General features: G+C 38.5%; 1 protein-coding gene across 2 annotated transcripts in view; it reads right to left on the reverse strand.

Annotated features, from left to right (window-relative positions):
- Positions 1-16,346, reverse strand: part of LOC131845151 (microtubule-associated protein futsch) — a 93,879-nt gene that overhangs the window by 64,676 nt on the left and 12,857 nt on the right. For both annotated transcript variants that reach the window (XM_059194186.1, XM_059194187.1), the window contains exons 6-10: positions 14,791-15,008; positions 9,620-9,923; positions 7,957-8,061; positions 6,893-7,111; positions 5,696-5,832 (exon numbers count right to left, since the gene is read on the reverse strand). In XM_059194186.1, coding sequence (XP_059050169.1) covers positions 5,696-5,832; positions 6,893-7,111; positions 7,957-8,061; positions 9,620-9,923; positions 14,791-15,008 — 983 coding nt within the window. The remainder of the gene's footprint in view (positions 1-5,695; positions 5,833-6,892; positions 7,112-7,956; positions 8,062-9,619; positions 9,924-14,790; positions 15,009-16,346) is intronic.

Genomic DNA, 16,346 nt, shown 5'->3' on the forward strand with positions numbered 1-16,346 from the left:
TCGGAGCCGGTAGCGATGCCGCCGAAAAAGAAGCCTGCCCCTGTGGCGGCAACAGATACAAGGACGGAGACCACCTCGGGTTTAAAGGAAGCCAGAATCTGCCTCGCGCGGATAACGGCCACCGAATCCGATAATAATGCGGCTCATGTTGAAGAGTCGGTGCACGATTACGGAATCAGAGAGGCACAATTGGCCCTAGAAGAGGCACAAAAGACAGTGGCTGTGGTGGAACCGGCCAAACGGACGAAAAAGGCCCCAGCACGTACTGCTTCTCGCAGACCCTCATTTAATGAGGAGACACGGGCTGCAGACGAGCTTGGGTCACAAATAGAGAGGGAGGCGAGCCGGGTGTTGGATGCCATCCGGAAATCGGCCAATTTAAAAGGAACGGTGGTAAAGGACGTGAAAGACTCCGTTGCCTCAATTTGTAGGGCGGCGGAGGTCCTCAAGGCGCGGTCGGACACGGTCGAGTGCGCACGACTACGTGCAGCGAACTCCCGTCTCGAAAAAGAGGTGACAGAAGGAAAGGCGAAGATCGCCAGCTTCAGACAGGAGTTTGCGCGCCTCGACGCCGAAATGGCAGCCCTCCGCGAGGAGGTGGCCCGTTCGCGAGCTACGGCTGGCCGACAAGAACCGGCACTGACAGAGGCATCCGTTGGATCTCCACGGGTGTTCCACAGCATGGAGGAGAGACTGGTGAGGCGGATGAGCGAGATAATCGATGGACGACTGGCGAGCATCGAAGATCGTCTCCTCCCAGCTCCCCATGCCTCGACCGAAGAACGTCCACCCGCTAACGAGGACGGAAGCCGGGGTTCATTCCCCCAGGCTAAAGCGGGTGGCTCACGGACTGACGCTCAGGGGTTACAACCTCAGGCCAAGGGCAGCAAAAAGAAGCCCAAGAAGGCAGCCAAAACGGCCTCCCAACAGGCGGAAAGAAGTCCACCCCCGGCAACACAGCCACCCCCGCCAACAGAAGCCTCCTGGGCCACTGTTGTCAAGGGAAAGCGGGGCAAATTGGTGAATGTCACCGAAGGACAGGCGGCAGCTTCAACGAGCCGCCAGGGAACTAAGCCGAGCTCGTCGAAACCGACCAAGCCCAGCACACCGGCCCCGTCGAAGTTAAAACCGCCCCGCTCTGCGGCGGTGGTAATAACCATTGATCCGGCCGCCGAGAGAGAAGGCGTTACATACGCAAACATCTTGCTGGAGGCAAAAAGTAGAGTAGACCTCCGACCTCTAGGCATAGAGGCGCTTAAACTGCGCCAAGCTATCACCGGAGGTAGGATCCTCGAGATTCCTGGGGCCGACAGCGGCGAAAAAGCCGACGCCTTGGCGTCGAAGCTCCGGGAATTCATCCCGGAGAATATGGCAAAAGTGGCAAGACCCATCAAAACCGCAGAAATGCGCGTGATGGGCCTCGACGACTCTGCGACTACAGACGAGGTTGCAGCGGCAGTCGCGCGAGCTGGAGAGTGCCAAGCGGACGCAGTACGGGTCGGGGAGATTCGCCGCAACTCCTTCGGAATGGGGACCTGCTGGGTTCGCGGCCCATTGCTGGCCATCAAGAAGGCGACTACTGCGAAACACATTCGCATCGGGTGGGTGTCGGCACGGACGGAATTGCTGCGGCAAAGGCCGCTGCGATGCTTCCGGTGCCTGGAAGAAGGACATGTGAGCACTCAGTGCTCACAAACCCAGGATCGTAGCGGCCTTTGCTACCGTTGTGGGGAAGCAGGCCACCGTGCGGCAACCTGTACAGCCGATCCGCGGTGTGTTATATGTGCCACACTGGGTCGCCCAGCGAACCATTGGGTGGGTGCGAAATCTTGCACCCCGCCCAAAAATAAGAAAGGGAAAAGGCCAGCCACTCAGGCCCCAGGCCGAAGGAGCGAACAGGAGGAGAGGATGGAGACTGACCGTGAGCCCAGTCCCCCTCCTGGCGATCAGGGAGGTAGGGGCGGCAACATAGCCGTCTCTCGATCGCTACCGGGCCGGGGTGAAGACCGCGGGGGCGGTCCCACCCCACCGAACTAGGCCCGAAGAAGTCGCGCGCATGTCCCCGCGCGCCTTCCCCATGGAAGAGGAGGGGAAGTAGTGGGTTCCTTTAGGGAACCCGCAGAGATGGGGCCTGCTACTAGAGTGGGCCACCGCCGCCGGAGTTGCGGTAGAATGTCATCGATCCCGCGACTCCGGCTTAGGCGTTGGGTGAGGGACATCTTGGAGTTTTTAGTGAGTAGGAGTCTCACAGTACCCGCGGGCTTCCCCCGGGGCCGGCGGGTCTCCATGAGGGATTTTCTCCAAGTCAAAAAAAAAAAAAAAGGTTTTTTGATATGTTACATTTTTTATTCCAAATAATGCCTATGATTGATCTTAGGGTTGCAAAACTTATGGTAGGTTTTTAGATATGTTACATTTTTTATTCCAAACAATGCCTATGATTGATCTTAGGGTTGTAAAACTTATGGTAGGTTTTTTGATATGTTACATTTTTTTATTCCAAACAATGCCTATGGTTTGGGCTTGAGGCCTCTTTTATCCACGGGGCCCTGGGCTGCAGTCCAAAAAGCCGTTAAGTAGATCTCTGTCCTGAGATACTATAATTGCATCTGCACACACTATCACCGCCTAAATCCTATTTTAAAACACGGAAGAAAGCTCTTAATACTGATATTTTTATACCGCTCCAATGTTTTCATAATTTTTTATGTAAACAGATTAAAAATAACGAATATCTGTTACATACAACAGGGTTTTAATTCATAACCGGTATTGCAAACAAGCCGATGTCCACTTCCATAAGGTGGTAAGTGGTAACCGTTGCCGTTCATGTATATAGACGTGGACAGCACTACGGTTATCATATTATCATGTGACGGTTTTTTTTATTAATATGTTTTACGGCTCTGGATACAAGTCTTTTTTAGACCAACATAAATGGTTGTAGCATTGGGTTGCCATCTCTGATGACTAAGATGTTATGCCTCCCTATTTATTTATTTATTCGGTATTAAAAAATAGGGGTTGATGGTAAAAGGGTGAAAATTTTAGGTGTAATGTATAAATAAAAATACATTTATTGTTACATAACAATAAATGTATTTTTAATGCCACATAATAAAAAAAATATATTATACAATAAATAAATGTTAGGGGCGGAGAGCCCTTAACACTATATGGATATGAAAAATAGATAGTAGACGATTCTCAGACCCACTGAATATGCATATAAAATTTCATAAAAATCGGTCAAACCGAAACGGAGGAGTATGGTAACTAACATTGTGACATGAGAATCCAAATAATATTATAAACACGAAAGTTTCTCAGTATGGATGTTTGTTACTCTTTCACGCAAAAACTACAGAACGGATTTTGATGAAACTTTATATTAATATAGCTTATGCATCAGAATAACATTTAGGCTATACTTTACATTGAACTTTAACTCGGTTGAAACCGCGGGCTAAGTTATTTTATATATAATAATAATAATAATATCTCAGGACAATTCACATAGCGCCATCTAGTCCCAAGCTAAGCAGAGCTTGTGTTATGGGTACTAGACAACTGATATAAATACATGGATACATTTTTTTCCTAAATAAATACATATTATACCTAGAAAACACCCAGACCGATACAAACAATCATACTCATGAGTACAAATATTTGTACCGTGCGAGGAATCGAACCCACGACCATTGGATAGTAAAGCGGTGTGCTAAACCACTAGACCACTAGGCTGTCAAATAATATAAGAGATACGAGTGGACAAAACTGTCCAGGGGTCAATGAAAGCCATACGTATTCAATCTCAAGATGCTATTCCTCTTAAATCATTACAGATACATGAAACGAGCCAAAATGTAACATCAATTACCCACTGTCGTAAATTTCACAACATTGTTTTCAATTTAAAGACAATAATTAATTTGTTTCAATCAGTGTTGGAACAGCTGGCAACACCGAAACGAATTCAAAACATCGCGTCTATTTTGGAGTCAAATTACAATTAATAACTGTTCTTTTGAACGTAAAGCCTGAACCGATTGAAAAAAATGACAGTTAGTTTAATTGAGCGCGAAATATGTATGCTAGTGAATAAAATGGCGCGAAACGACGCGAAACTTTTCGATTTATTAAGCACTGATTTAATCTTATCATTATATAGTATAAACTAAAGTCTCTGTCGCTGTCTGTCCGTCCCTATATATGCTTATATCTTTAAAACTACGCAATGGATTTTAAAGCGGTTTTTTATATTGATAGAGTGATTCAAGAGGAAGGTTTATATATATAATACATACCCGTGCGAAGCCGGGGCGAGTAGCTAGCACCAATTTATTATGGCTAAATATTACATACTATGTAATATTTAGCCATAATAATGGTGCTAGCCGGTAGTTTGTATTCACACGTTTCGACTTGTAAAATGTGAACTTACAAGGATTATTTAAAAGAGCAACACACAAGTTACTTGCTCATTCTTCTTGTGATGATACGGCTTTCCGAATGAGTCTACCACTCATAAAAGAAGGATGACAATTCAAAAGTGCTTAAATTAAGTTGATTTGAATAAATGATTTTCTATTCTATTCTACTGGTCGGAGCTGCTGAAAGTCTATCTGACAAAAAGAGCAATTTCCTTGCACGTATTTCTGGTGACGAGTCAGCTTTCCGAGCGGTAGAATAAAAAAAATATTATATGTCTATTTAAGTCATTGAACATCTGTTATTGGCTTTCATTACAAAAGTACTGTTGATTAATCTATTAAACAAAATCAAATGTGCTAATATTTAATTTATTTGAATAAAGTTTAAATTTATTTCATAAGATGTGGAATCGATCTGAGTATCGTAAGTTGTTATTCTGCAATTGCTGTCAAAAGACAATAATAATGGTCCAATATTTGTTACAATATGATATCAAGCAACAGACAAGTTTCTTGCTCATTCTTCCGGTGATGAGACAACATTCCGAATGAGCGGTAGATTTAAAAAAATGTGATGACTATTCAAAAGTGCTTCAATGTAAGTTTATAGTAACACAATGCCCAAGAAATCAAGCGATGATACCTTATAATAAGTTACCGAAGGATCCTAAATTATTAAATAAATTGTGTTGCTTAACAAAAAAAATTTAAGTCACTACTAATAGAGAAATGCCTATACTCAATTGACGATTTTTTATTTATTTATTGTTATTAATGACATTCTTATGACAATATGTAAATTTATTAATTTTATCAATCTAAATATATGTATATAACTCAAAGGTGACTGACATAGTGATCTATCAACACACAGCCCAAACCACTGGACGGATCGGGCTGAAATTTGGCATGCAGGTAGATGTTATGACGTAGGCGAAAGGATTTTATTTAATTCTACCCCCAAGGGGATAAAATGGGGGATGAAAGTTTGTATGAAACTTTGTCAATTTTAAACCGATCGGGCTGAGACTTTGCATGCATAAAGCTACTATGACGTAGGCATTCCCTAAGAAAGGATTTTGACAAATTTCATCCGTAAGGGGTAAGTTAAAGCGAGCGAAGCCGCGGGCAAAAGCTAGTCTATTATATATCAACCATCATATCAACATTCAAATACAATATACATTATTCATGAATAAATAAATAATTTGAATAAATGATTTACTATTCTATTCTAATACAATGTGCATGGCCCGTACCTGTTTGACAGTGAGTTTTCCCCCGGGTTTCTCTGTGACGTAGTTCTGCATGCCGGCCATGAGCACGGTGGCGCCGAGGAACTTGTTGAGCAGCGCGCGTGCTTCGCTGTCCTCCACACTGTCGCCATCTTGGATTACTGCAACACCATACAACATTACTAATAATATACACGCGAGAGTTTGTGGGTATGAACGAATAGATGGATGATGTTATTAGGGTTGAGTCCCAAGAATCATGTCCGTGAAACAATTCATGTATAAATTAAATTCATATTACTAGTACAATTGTTTGTATCAATCTGGGTGTTTTATATGTGTACTAGCTTCTCGCCCGGGCTTCGCACGGGTGTACATGTATTATACATATGTTTTTAACATTCAATGATAGTAATGTATGTACAAGGTAAGTATTATTACAGATTTATTCTAATGCAACAGATAAGGAAATGTTTCTGTTTACAAAACGATGAAAAATTCAATAAACATAACGTCCAGTGCAGTATGTATGATAAAATGTCAAACACGAAGATTTTTATGTCCCATTATCATTATATTAATAGGTGAAGCAGAAACTTTGTGGCCAACCAGCTACTGGCCCCGGCTCCGTACGGGTGTACATGTATTATAGATATAAACCTTCTTCTAGAATCACTCTATCTATGGAAAAAAAACCATTCAAAATCCGTTGCGTAGTTTTCAAGATTTAAGCATATATAGGGACGGACAGACAGCGACAGCGACTTTGTTTTATACTATGTAATGATTACGTTTGTATTTATAAAAAATGTATCTAAGTATTTATATCAGTTGTCTAGTACCCATAACACAAGTTTCGCTTAGCTTGGGACTAGATGGCGCTGTATGAACTGTTCAGGGATATCATTATAAAAAATCTGTAAATTAATTACATGTGCTGTAAAGAATCTGTATATATACGAAAATGTTTAACATCTAAGCGTGAGGTTCAAAGTCCTCGAGTGGCGACCACGGACCGAAAGACGCAGCGTGGGAAGACTCCTAGCAAGGTGGACCGACGATCTGGTCAAGATCGCTGGAAGGCATTGGATGCGAGCAGCGCAGGACCGATCGTCGTGGAGATCTTTGGGGGAGGCCTATGTCCAGCAGTGGACGTCTTCCTGGCTGCGATGATGAAGCGTGAGGTTATGTGGTCAGTAAATAAAGCTAGTAACTACATACCAATGTCAGCGTTCTTCATCCTGGTGAGTATGTCTTGCACGCCCGTCACCTTGGTGGTGCTGTCAAGGAAGCTCTTCTCGTGTGCCGCCGCGTGGTGCTGCGAGCGGCGGGTTGTGGTGGTGGTGGTCACCGTCCGGCCGTCGCCACGCTCTGTAGTGCTGGTGGTCACTACGTCTTCAACGGAGGCCAGGCTGTGGTCGCTGTCCGTACGCGCTAGACCTGCAGAAAACGTGGTACAAATATATTAATGATTTTTTTCGGACTACTCTAATGCTGTTGGTCGCAGCTGGCCTTTACAGCTTCACCGGACGATGGGGGGCGAGTGCAGATGGCACTCCAAACCAAAGGAAGGACTTATGGAGCAGCTGAAGGCCAACTCCCGGCTGACGGATACGACTTTAGTCTGACGGCACCGCTTGGTTCGAAGCTCTGCTCGGGCCGTCGTAATTTCGATCCCCGTTTGAATTGGACGGGGGATCGATCGGAGGGGCGCCCGGTGGCAGCAGTATGGAGCGCCCGGTTGATTGCGTGATATAGTGTATTTGAGGTAGTGAGGCAAGTTTTGGATTTTGAGCAGTGCCTAGTGAGGACCGTCATGATACATTTATTACTTTTACTAATCTAATGTAGATAGGTGGTGCGTGGAATCCAGTCATAAATAAATTCAAGCAAAGTTCAGTAGCAACAACAGTCAATAAGTGTACGGATACCGTGAGTGGTGTGTGTCGCGAACTTTCATTAAACAATCTAGTGACGGTAGATGATAAAACTGCTGTCACCTATCTACATTGACATCGCTGTTACTCCAGTCAGCTCATGACCACGGCTAGTGCAACCTAGTCGAAACGTCGAGAGAGGTAAATACCTTTATTTATCATAAAATTATTCGTGTTAAGACCCGGTTAATAATTTAAATAATGTATATTAAACACGAAAGTTTAAAATTAACTATTGCTAATAATGTGTTTTTAATAATGCATAAAAAATAAGTAAAATAAAAAAAATGCAATTAACATACAACCAGTTGAGATGTGTATAATGTATGTATGGAACTTCATACAAACCTGCGTGCACCGAGGAGTCGCTGGACAAGTTGTCCTTCATGTTGGCGGTGCGCAGTATCAAACCTGCTTTAGGGTACGAGATCCGCTCAGTCTTCGAGGTCTCATCTGCAAAGTTCAATGCATATTAGTCGGGGTATAGATTTGTTAGTAATGTGGACAGATGATTGCTAGCAATGTACCAGTCAGGTTGACCTCCACGCGGACCACTCTTGGAAACCATCAAATTCAAATTCAAAATAAAAAATCATTTATTCATGTAGCACATTTTAGCCGCTTATGAACGTAATTTTTTTCCTACCGTCCAGTTCAGTATAGATCCGATTGAGAAGAACTGTCAAGAAACTCAATTCATTACTTTGTTTTTTAAAAGCCAGTTTATTTACAATGTATATTTATATAGGCAAATTACTTACACATTACGTGTATTTAGATCATAAAATCTGCAACTAAACAAACAATTATACTATCGAAAAGCAAAGGAAATATACACATATGATTTTTGATATATTAATATTGAACTGTAGTGATCGGTATAAGCACATGCACTGCAAATTTATTACTCATTATATGCAATGATTTATGCATTTTTATGCATTATTAAAAACACGACTTATGAAAGTTGTTGTGTAATTGTTAATTGAGTCCACTCACGCTATAGCGTGATATAATAGATATAATATATATCAAGGTATACCTTGATATATATTACAGGTTACCAATGTCACATGCCATCTCTACCATCGACGGTACTTCCATATGGACATGTGAAAGGGTCAAATCAACTTATAGTAAGTTTATTTAAGCTGTGGAATAGTGGAGCCTCCTGGCACGGCCATTTCTATGCTTAAGTGGAGTCTTGAACAACTATAGTAACTAGTAAAAATTTTGTTATCTGAATAAAGAATATTGAATTTGATAGCTTCGAGAGCCTGTGACTACTCTGTGCATATATAATACAGTTCTTGCCTTTATTGCTCATCAAACAAAATCATATAAAAACAAACTGATTTTACCTAAATGTCGTTTAATTAAACCTAGTAATTCGTTTTATGGCAATTGCGTAATAAATCTGCCTGAAAAAAGAATTTAAATTAAATTATATTTAATTATTTTATTTTAATTATTAAATTAAATTGAATTTAAAATATATTTAAATGTCATATAAAACACTTCCTTTGCAAAAAAGCCTACTATAAACGACTACAACTACTCAACAACTACTCAACTACTCAATACGCTCACAAAATTTCATAAGAATCGGTCAAGCCGTTTCGGAGGAGTATGGGAACGAAAACTCCGACACGAGAATTATATATATAAGATTAAGTTTACTTTAGTTATTATTACGTAACTAGCTGTACTTGCGAGTTCGTCCGCGTGGAATTTAAATCTATTTTTCAAAATTAAAAGATTCTTTCTAAAATAAAAGTAGCCTAAGTTACTCCTTATTACATCACCTACCTGCCAAAAAAAGTCCTTCAAAATCGGTTCAACTATTTCATAGATTAGCCGGAACAAACAGACAGACAAAAATTATAAAAAATGTTATTTTGGTATATGTACCGTATTTATATTCATATGCATGTAATAAAAAATGGTTATTTCGATATTACAAACAGACACTCTACTAATACTATTTATATGTATAGATAAATCTACTTACTTGCGTTTTTTATAAACTTCTCAGTAAGAGATTTAACTGAGCTCTGCCGCACTGTCTTCCTGTCTTCCCTCTTCTCTATCCTCTCTTTTCTATCATGAGTTCTTTCCTGCTTCTCTTCAGTTCTCTGCCGTCTATCTTCAGATTTCTCCCTCCTCTCCTCAGTTCTCTGTCCCCGTTTGTCCACTTTCCTGGACTCTGTTAAGGCGTCGTCGTGTTTGTCAAAGCTTCTGCTTGCATTGTCAACCCGGTTGGTTACACGACGATCAGAATGAGTGAACTGTTCCAAAGCTGCTCGTTCTTCTTTCTGTATAGATACAAGAATTTATTACTAAATATTGGAACAATTTTCTACCAAGGAACAGGACATTGTTGACTACATCCGGACTAAAAGCAACCTGACATTGAGGGTGACGCAGTTGGAATCGAGCCACAACGCGAGCTTCAAAGCGTTCGTGGCCCTGGTCCCCACCAACATGCTGCCCACCTTCATGAAGGAGGATTACTGGCCCAAAGGGGTGGTCTATCGGCGCTACCGTAGCAGATTGCCGTCATCAGTGCCGTGATCATAGAGACAATTTTATTTTACATATTTTATTATCATTTCTTATGTATGTTAGTCTATAAGGTATTTATAATATGGGCCATGTAGCCTGAATTAAATAAATAAATAAAAAAAAAAATATTCCACCACGCATCAGAAATATTACATCTCAATATACATTAAAAAAACATATAAAAACACACCTATTACAGCAACAAAAACTAAGTTGTTCTGGTGACAGAGCGCAGTAACATTCTAATTGTTTTCATTTCCAATAATACATTTTTCACTCCTTCATGTTTATTTTTTTATACATTTATTATATTCCTATTCATAGTATTCATATATATCAAATTAAATTATAATATCTCGGTATTTATAAAGTTCTGGTACTCTAACTGTAATTCCTACTTTCCAAGTTCTTTTATTACTTATTTATTTCACATTATTTCGTTCAGTACATTTTAGTTTATTAAAAAAAATACAAGGTACATTATTCACCCTCGAGGACATAGCTGAAAATCTGTGTTTTGCTCCTTGAGTGATTCTCCACACTGAGCTATGTACCAATTTTGTATTGCTGTAGCACACACGTGCAGGTTTATCCTTATTGAATTGTTATATTCTAGGTACTTGTCATGTGATGTTATAATTAAGCCTATATGTGTGTACTAAGATACAAATAAAAACTATTATCTATCATCTATCTATCTATAAATTTAATTAGAAGATCTGCATCACAATTTGATGGGATATGTTCGTAATGCGTCTAAAAGAGAATATACCATTCAAGCTTTAAAGTTAAATAAGTTATACCGGTGTTTCTCAATTAGTGGTACGCGTACCCCCAGTGGTATGCGTACCCCCAGTGGTACGCGTACCCCCAGTGGTACACGTACACCCAGTGGTACGCGTACCCCCAGTGGTACACGTACCCCCAGAGGTACGTGAAGTTGCATCAAGGGGCGCGGCTATCAGTGAAACAAACATACACACTAACTTTCTCATCCTTACTACCTTTCTTAATATTATAAATGCGAAAGTAACTCTGTCTGTCTGTCTCGTTTTCACGACGAAACCACTAAACCGATTTAAATTAAATTTGGTGCACAGATAGTCTAGCCCCTGACAAAGGACATAGACTACTTAGTTTAATGCGAAAAAAGGGTTGCAAGGGGTTGCAAGCGGAGATGAATGGTTATATGTAAGTATCGTCATTTTACGCGGATGAAATCGCGGGCGCAGCAATTTTATAATATTAGTGTGATTGCTACAATAAGGGGTACACAAGGTTAGAGGTCTCTTTTGAAGTGGTACGCAGCAAAAACTATTTAGGAACCACTGTGTTAGACATTGGAGTATTCCATGAAACATTGGCAGAAGCTACCGATGCAGCCAAGTTGTTCTGGGTGGTATGACATAAGTTTAAGTTTTTTAAGCTTATTTTTAGTTTATTTTTGTTATTTAGTACACGTATGCGTCATCAAATATAAAATAAAACAAATTTAAATGTGGGTTATATAGAGTGACAACCCTGAATCTGCAAACAGTGGCATCCCTGTCATATTGCCTCATCAATATCGTTCTAAGAAAGTTGCCGTATCAAAGGCACCACCGTGAACACCTGACCTCCCTCGCCCAGGTGGGCACCTCACAGAAATACAGCAGATTTGATTCATCTATCGTGGAAGGATCGCATAGTTTTAATTAATTATAAGAATATAAAATGTAACCATTTTATATTATAACTAGCTTTTGACCGCGGCTTCGCTCGCGTTAATTTATCCCCTTGGAATGGTGGAATTTCTCAAAATACTTTCTTAGTGGATGCCTACGTCATAGTAGCTTTATGCATGCAAAGTCTCAGCCCGATCGGTTTAAAATTGACAAAGTTGAATACAAACTTTCATCCCCTATTTTTCCCCTTGGGGGTAGAATTAATCAAAATCCTTTCTTAGCGGATGCCTACGTCATAACATCTACCTGCATGCCAAATTTCAGCCCGATCCGTCCAGTGGGTTAGGCTGTGCGTTGATAGATCACTATGTCAGTCACCTTTGAGTTTTATATATTTAAATTAAATATATATTTAGAACTTGCATTTTTTTGGAAACTCTGTCTGTGGCCTCCGTAATTTGTGAGTAAATGAGCTAGCGGTTTTGCACACCGTTTTACCTCCAATTGTCGCGAGTTCGATTCCTTGCACGGTGCAAACATTTGTATTCAATTATGGTATAATTATTTGTATCGATCAGGGTGTTTGTTTACTATGTATATTATGTATGTATTTAGAAAAAAAAATGTATGTAAGAATTTGTATCAGTCGTTTCGTACCCATAACACAAGCTTTTTTTAACTTGAGACTAGATGGCGCTGTGTGAATTGTGCAGTGTTGTTATTATTATTATTATCTAATATATAAACCACACACAACTCGTGTCACAAGTTCGTGTATGTATATACTGTTGAATGAACATAGACCGTTAATATACATAATTGTATTTGAGTAATAAATTCTGTCATTGTTAAAAAAATATATTGATAGATTAAAAGTTACGTTTATCATGTATTTTATTAAAAATATCCTTTAAAATCTAGATCATTTCACTCGGTATTTCCCAATTCAACATATACTCTTGACCGATTTTGATGAAATTTTATATGTATATTCAGTAGGTCCGAGAATAGGTTTTTTTAACTAATTCTCCGAGGTGTGTAGCTCACCTCATTTTTTCGATTTTTTTTATTATGTGACATTAATTATACATACACCCTTAAATTTTCACCCTTCTACGAGCAACCCCTATTTTCAAATAGCGATTCTAATTTACAAATATATATTGTTGCTCACCCCAAAAATTTTTTTTGTCATTTTTTCTACAAATTTTTTTATCATGTGACATTAATTATACATACACCCTTAAAGTTTCACCCTTCTACCGCCAACCCCTATTTTCAAATAGTGATTTTAATTTATAAATATATATATATAACGTTTGCGGTGTCGGCTAGTCATCTTATAAGACTGATGAACTTTTTGTATGTATTTTTTTGCCGTGTAATTTTTCACTTCCACTTAGCAACGATTGTAGAGAATGTGTGACGGACTCATATCCCGGAAGTCATTATAATAATGACAGGGAAAACCGTATGAAAACAGTTGCGTGATTTAGAAGCAAGCGGATGAACTGGCAGACGATGTTAACTACTTTGCTTTATAATATTTACTAGCTGTGTGAAATTTAACTTTATTTTTCTAAAATAAAATTAGCTTAAGTTACTCTTTATTAAATCAGCTACCTGACAAAAAAGGTCCCGTCAAAATCGGTTCAGTTATTTTAGAGATTAGCCGGAACAAACAGACAGACAGACAGACAAAAATTGTAAAATGTTATTTTGGTGTATGTACTCATTTATATGCAAGTAGTAAAAAACGGTTATTTCAATATTACAAACAGACTCTCCAATTTTATTTATGTGTATAGATGAAATCAAATCACAATATCTTTAAGCCACAGCTCGGAGTGCTTTCGAACTAAGAACTGACATGAAACTCAGCTCGTATTCTTGCATATGCATATAAATACGGTACATAAACCAGCACAAATTTTTTTTACAATTTTTTCTGTCTGTTTGTTCCGGCTTATCTCTGAAATGACTGGACCGATTTTGACATGACTTTTACTGCCAGATAGCTGACGTAATAAGGAGTAACTTAGTCTACTTTTATTTTTAGAAATAATTTTATTTAGGTATATGTATAGATTACAGTTGAAAAAGTAAAATTATGAAATATATAATTGTCTAACAATTTACACAGCGCCATCCAGTCCCAAACTAAGTAGAGCTTGTGTTATGAGTACAAAATAACTGATGTAAATACTTAGAACATTTTTTACAACATACATAATATACAGAGAACACACCCAGACCGACACAAACAATCATACTCATGAATACAAATGTTTGTGCCGTGCGAGGAATCGAACCCGCGACAATCGGAAGTAAAGTGGTGTGCTAAACCGTTACACCACCGAGGCCGTATACTGGCGGTCTTTAAAGTAACTGTTCTTATTTTATACTAGCTGTTCCCGCGATTTCGTCCGCTTGAAATTTAACTTTATTTTTCTAAAATAATAGTAGCTTCAGTTACTCTTTATATCAGCTACCTGTCAAAATCGGACTAGCCATTTCAGAGATCAACCGGAACAGACAGACAGACAAAAATTGTAAAAAATGTTATTTTGGTGTATGTACCGTATTTATTCATATGCATGTAGTAAGAAACGGTTATTTCAATATTACAAACAGATACTCCAATTTTCTTTATATATATAGACTAGCTGCAACCGCGACTTCGTCCGCGTGAAATTTAACTTTATTTTTTAAAAATAAAAGTAGCTTAAGTTACTTCTTTATTGCCATTTCAGAGATCAGCCGGAAAAAGCAGACAGACAAAAATTATAAATGTTATTTTGGTGTACCTATGTACCCTATTAATATTCATATGCGTGTAGTAAAAAACGTTTATTTCAACATTACAAACAGACACTCCAAATTTTATTTATATGTATTGTTAAAAAGCAATGAATAAATCTTTTTTCTTTCTAGTAATAATAAACTGACTTACAGTGTGAGCTTCCCGCATCGTGGTGCCGGTGTGGCCTCCGAATTTCTTGGTGGTCGTGATGGCCGCAAGCCCGTGCATCCTCGAAGGTCGCTCGCCCTGCACCTGCAGCAGCCGCTCCAGTTCCTCAGGCTCGTTGGAATACGCTGTCACTGACACCGTGCCTTCTGGCTCGCCGCCGTTCCGCGAATGAAACTCTTGTCGGATCACCGTGCCTTTCACTAGAATATGTCGAATGACTCACTCATGTTTGGAGTTTGTGTAAGGTAGATCGTACTGTCATTGTCTCTAACATCTTATTGTCATACATTAGGCATCACTCACAAACTTATAGGACAATTCACACAGCGCCATCTAGTCCCAAGTTAAGCTAGCTAAAGCTTGTGTTGTGGGTACTAGATAACTGATACATATACATAGATTTTTTTCTAAATACATATTGTACATAGAAACACCTAAACTGATACAAACATTCATACTCATGAATATAAATGTTTTATATGTATAGTGTTATCCTGTCTCAATTTATTTATTACTAGCTGTTCCCGCGACTTCGTCCGCGTGGAATTCAACTTTATTTTTCTAAAATTAAAGTAGCCTAAGTTACTCCTTAGTAAAAAAAAGTCCCGTCAAAATCGGTCCAACCATTTCAGACATTAGCCGGAACAAATAGAGAGACAGACAAAAATGGTAAAAAATGTTATTTTGGTGTACATACCATATTTATATTCATATGCATGTAGTAAAAAACGGTTATTTCAATATTACAAACAGAACAACTTTATTTATATATTTAAGTATAGATAAATTTGTTATAAAATGATTGTAAAAAATGTTATTTTGGTGTATATACCGTATTTATATTCATATGCATGTAGTAAAAAACGGTTATTTTAATATTACAAACAGACACTCCAACTTTATTTATATATTTAAGTATAGATAAATTTGTTATAAATTATGCTGATTGTAAAAAATGTTATTTTGGTGTATATACCGTATTTATATTCATATGCATGTAGTAAAAAACGGTTATTTCAATATTACAGACACTCCAATTTTATTTATATGTATCGATAAATTTGTTATAAATTATGCTGGTAGTAACTCTATTCTCCCAAATTTTTATCTTAAAATGAATCTGTATTATTGTAAACATGTATAAGCTTATTTGAAAAGAATACGAGCTGAGTTTCTTGTCAGTTCTTCTCATCTCGAAAGCACTCCGAACTGACGGTAGATTTGACATATCATGAGAGTCTGTAATAGACCTACATAAAAATATTTGTATTTGATTTTATTCAATTATTGTAAAGTTCCATAATTTTTTTGGAAATGTCACTTGCTAATGTATATATTTGAGTTTATAATAAAAAATCAAGACTACTTTTCATAATGTTAATTTAGAAGTATTTTTTTATGTAATTTGAACAATTTATAACTAAAAACTTAATTTTGTATGTATTTTAAAAATTATTCTAGACAACACAAAATAATTTATGGATCTTTTAGTAATAAAATTAAACTAACCTTTAAACGTCGATCTCAAAGTTAAGTTA

This window comes from Achroia grisella, unplaced genomic scaffold (genome assembly GCF_030625045.1).
Source record: "Achroia grisella isolate CSIRO2021 unplaced genomic scaffold, CSIRO_AGI_Agris_v1 utg454, whole genome shotgun sequence".
NCBI lineage: Eukaryota > Metazoa > Arthropoda > Insecta > Lepidoptera > Pyralidae > Achroia > Achroia grisella.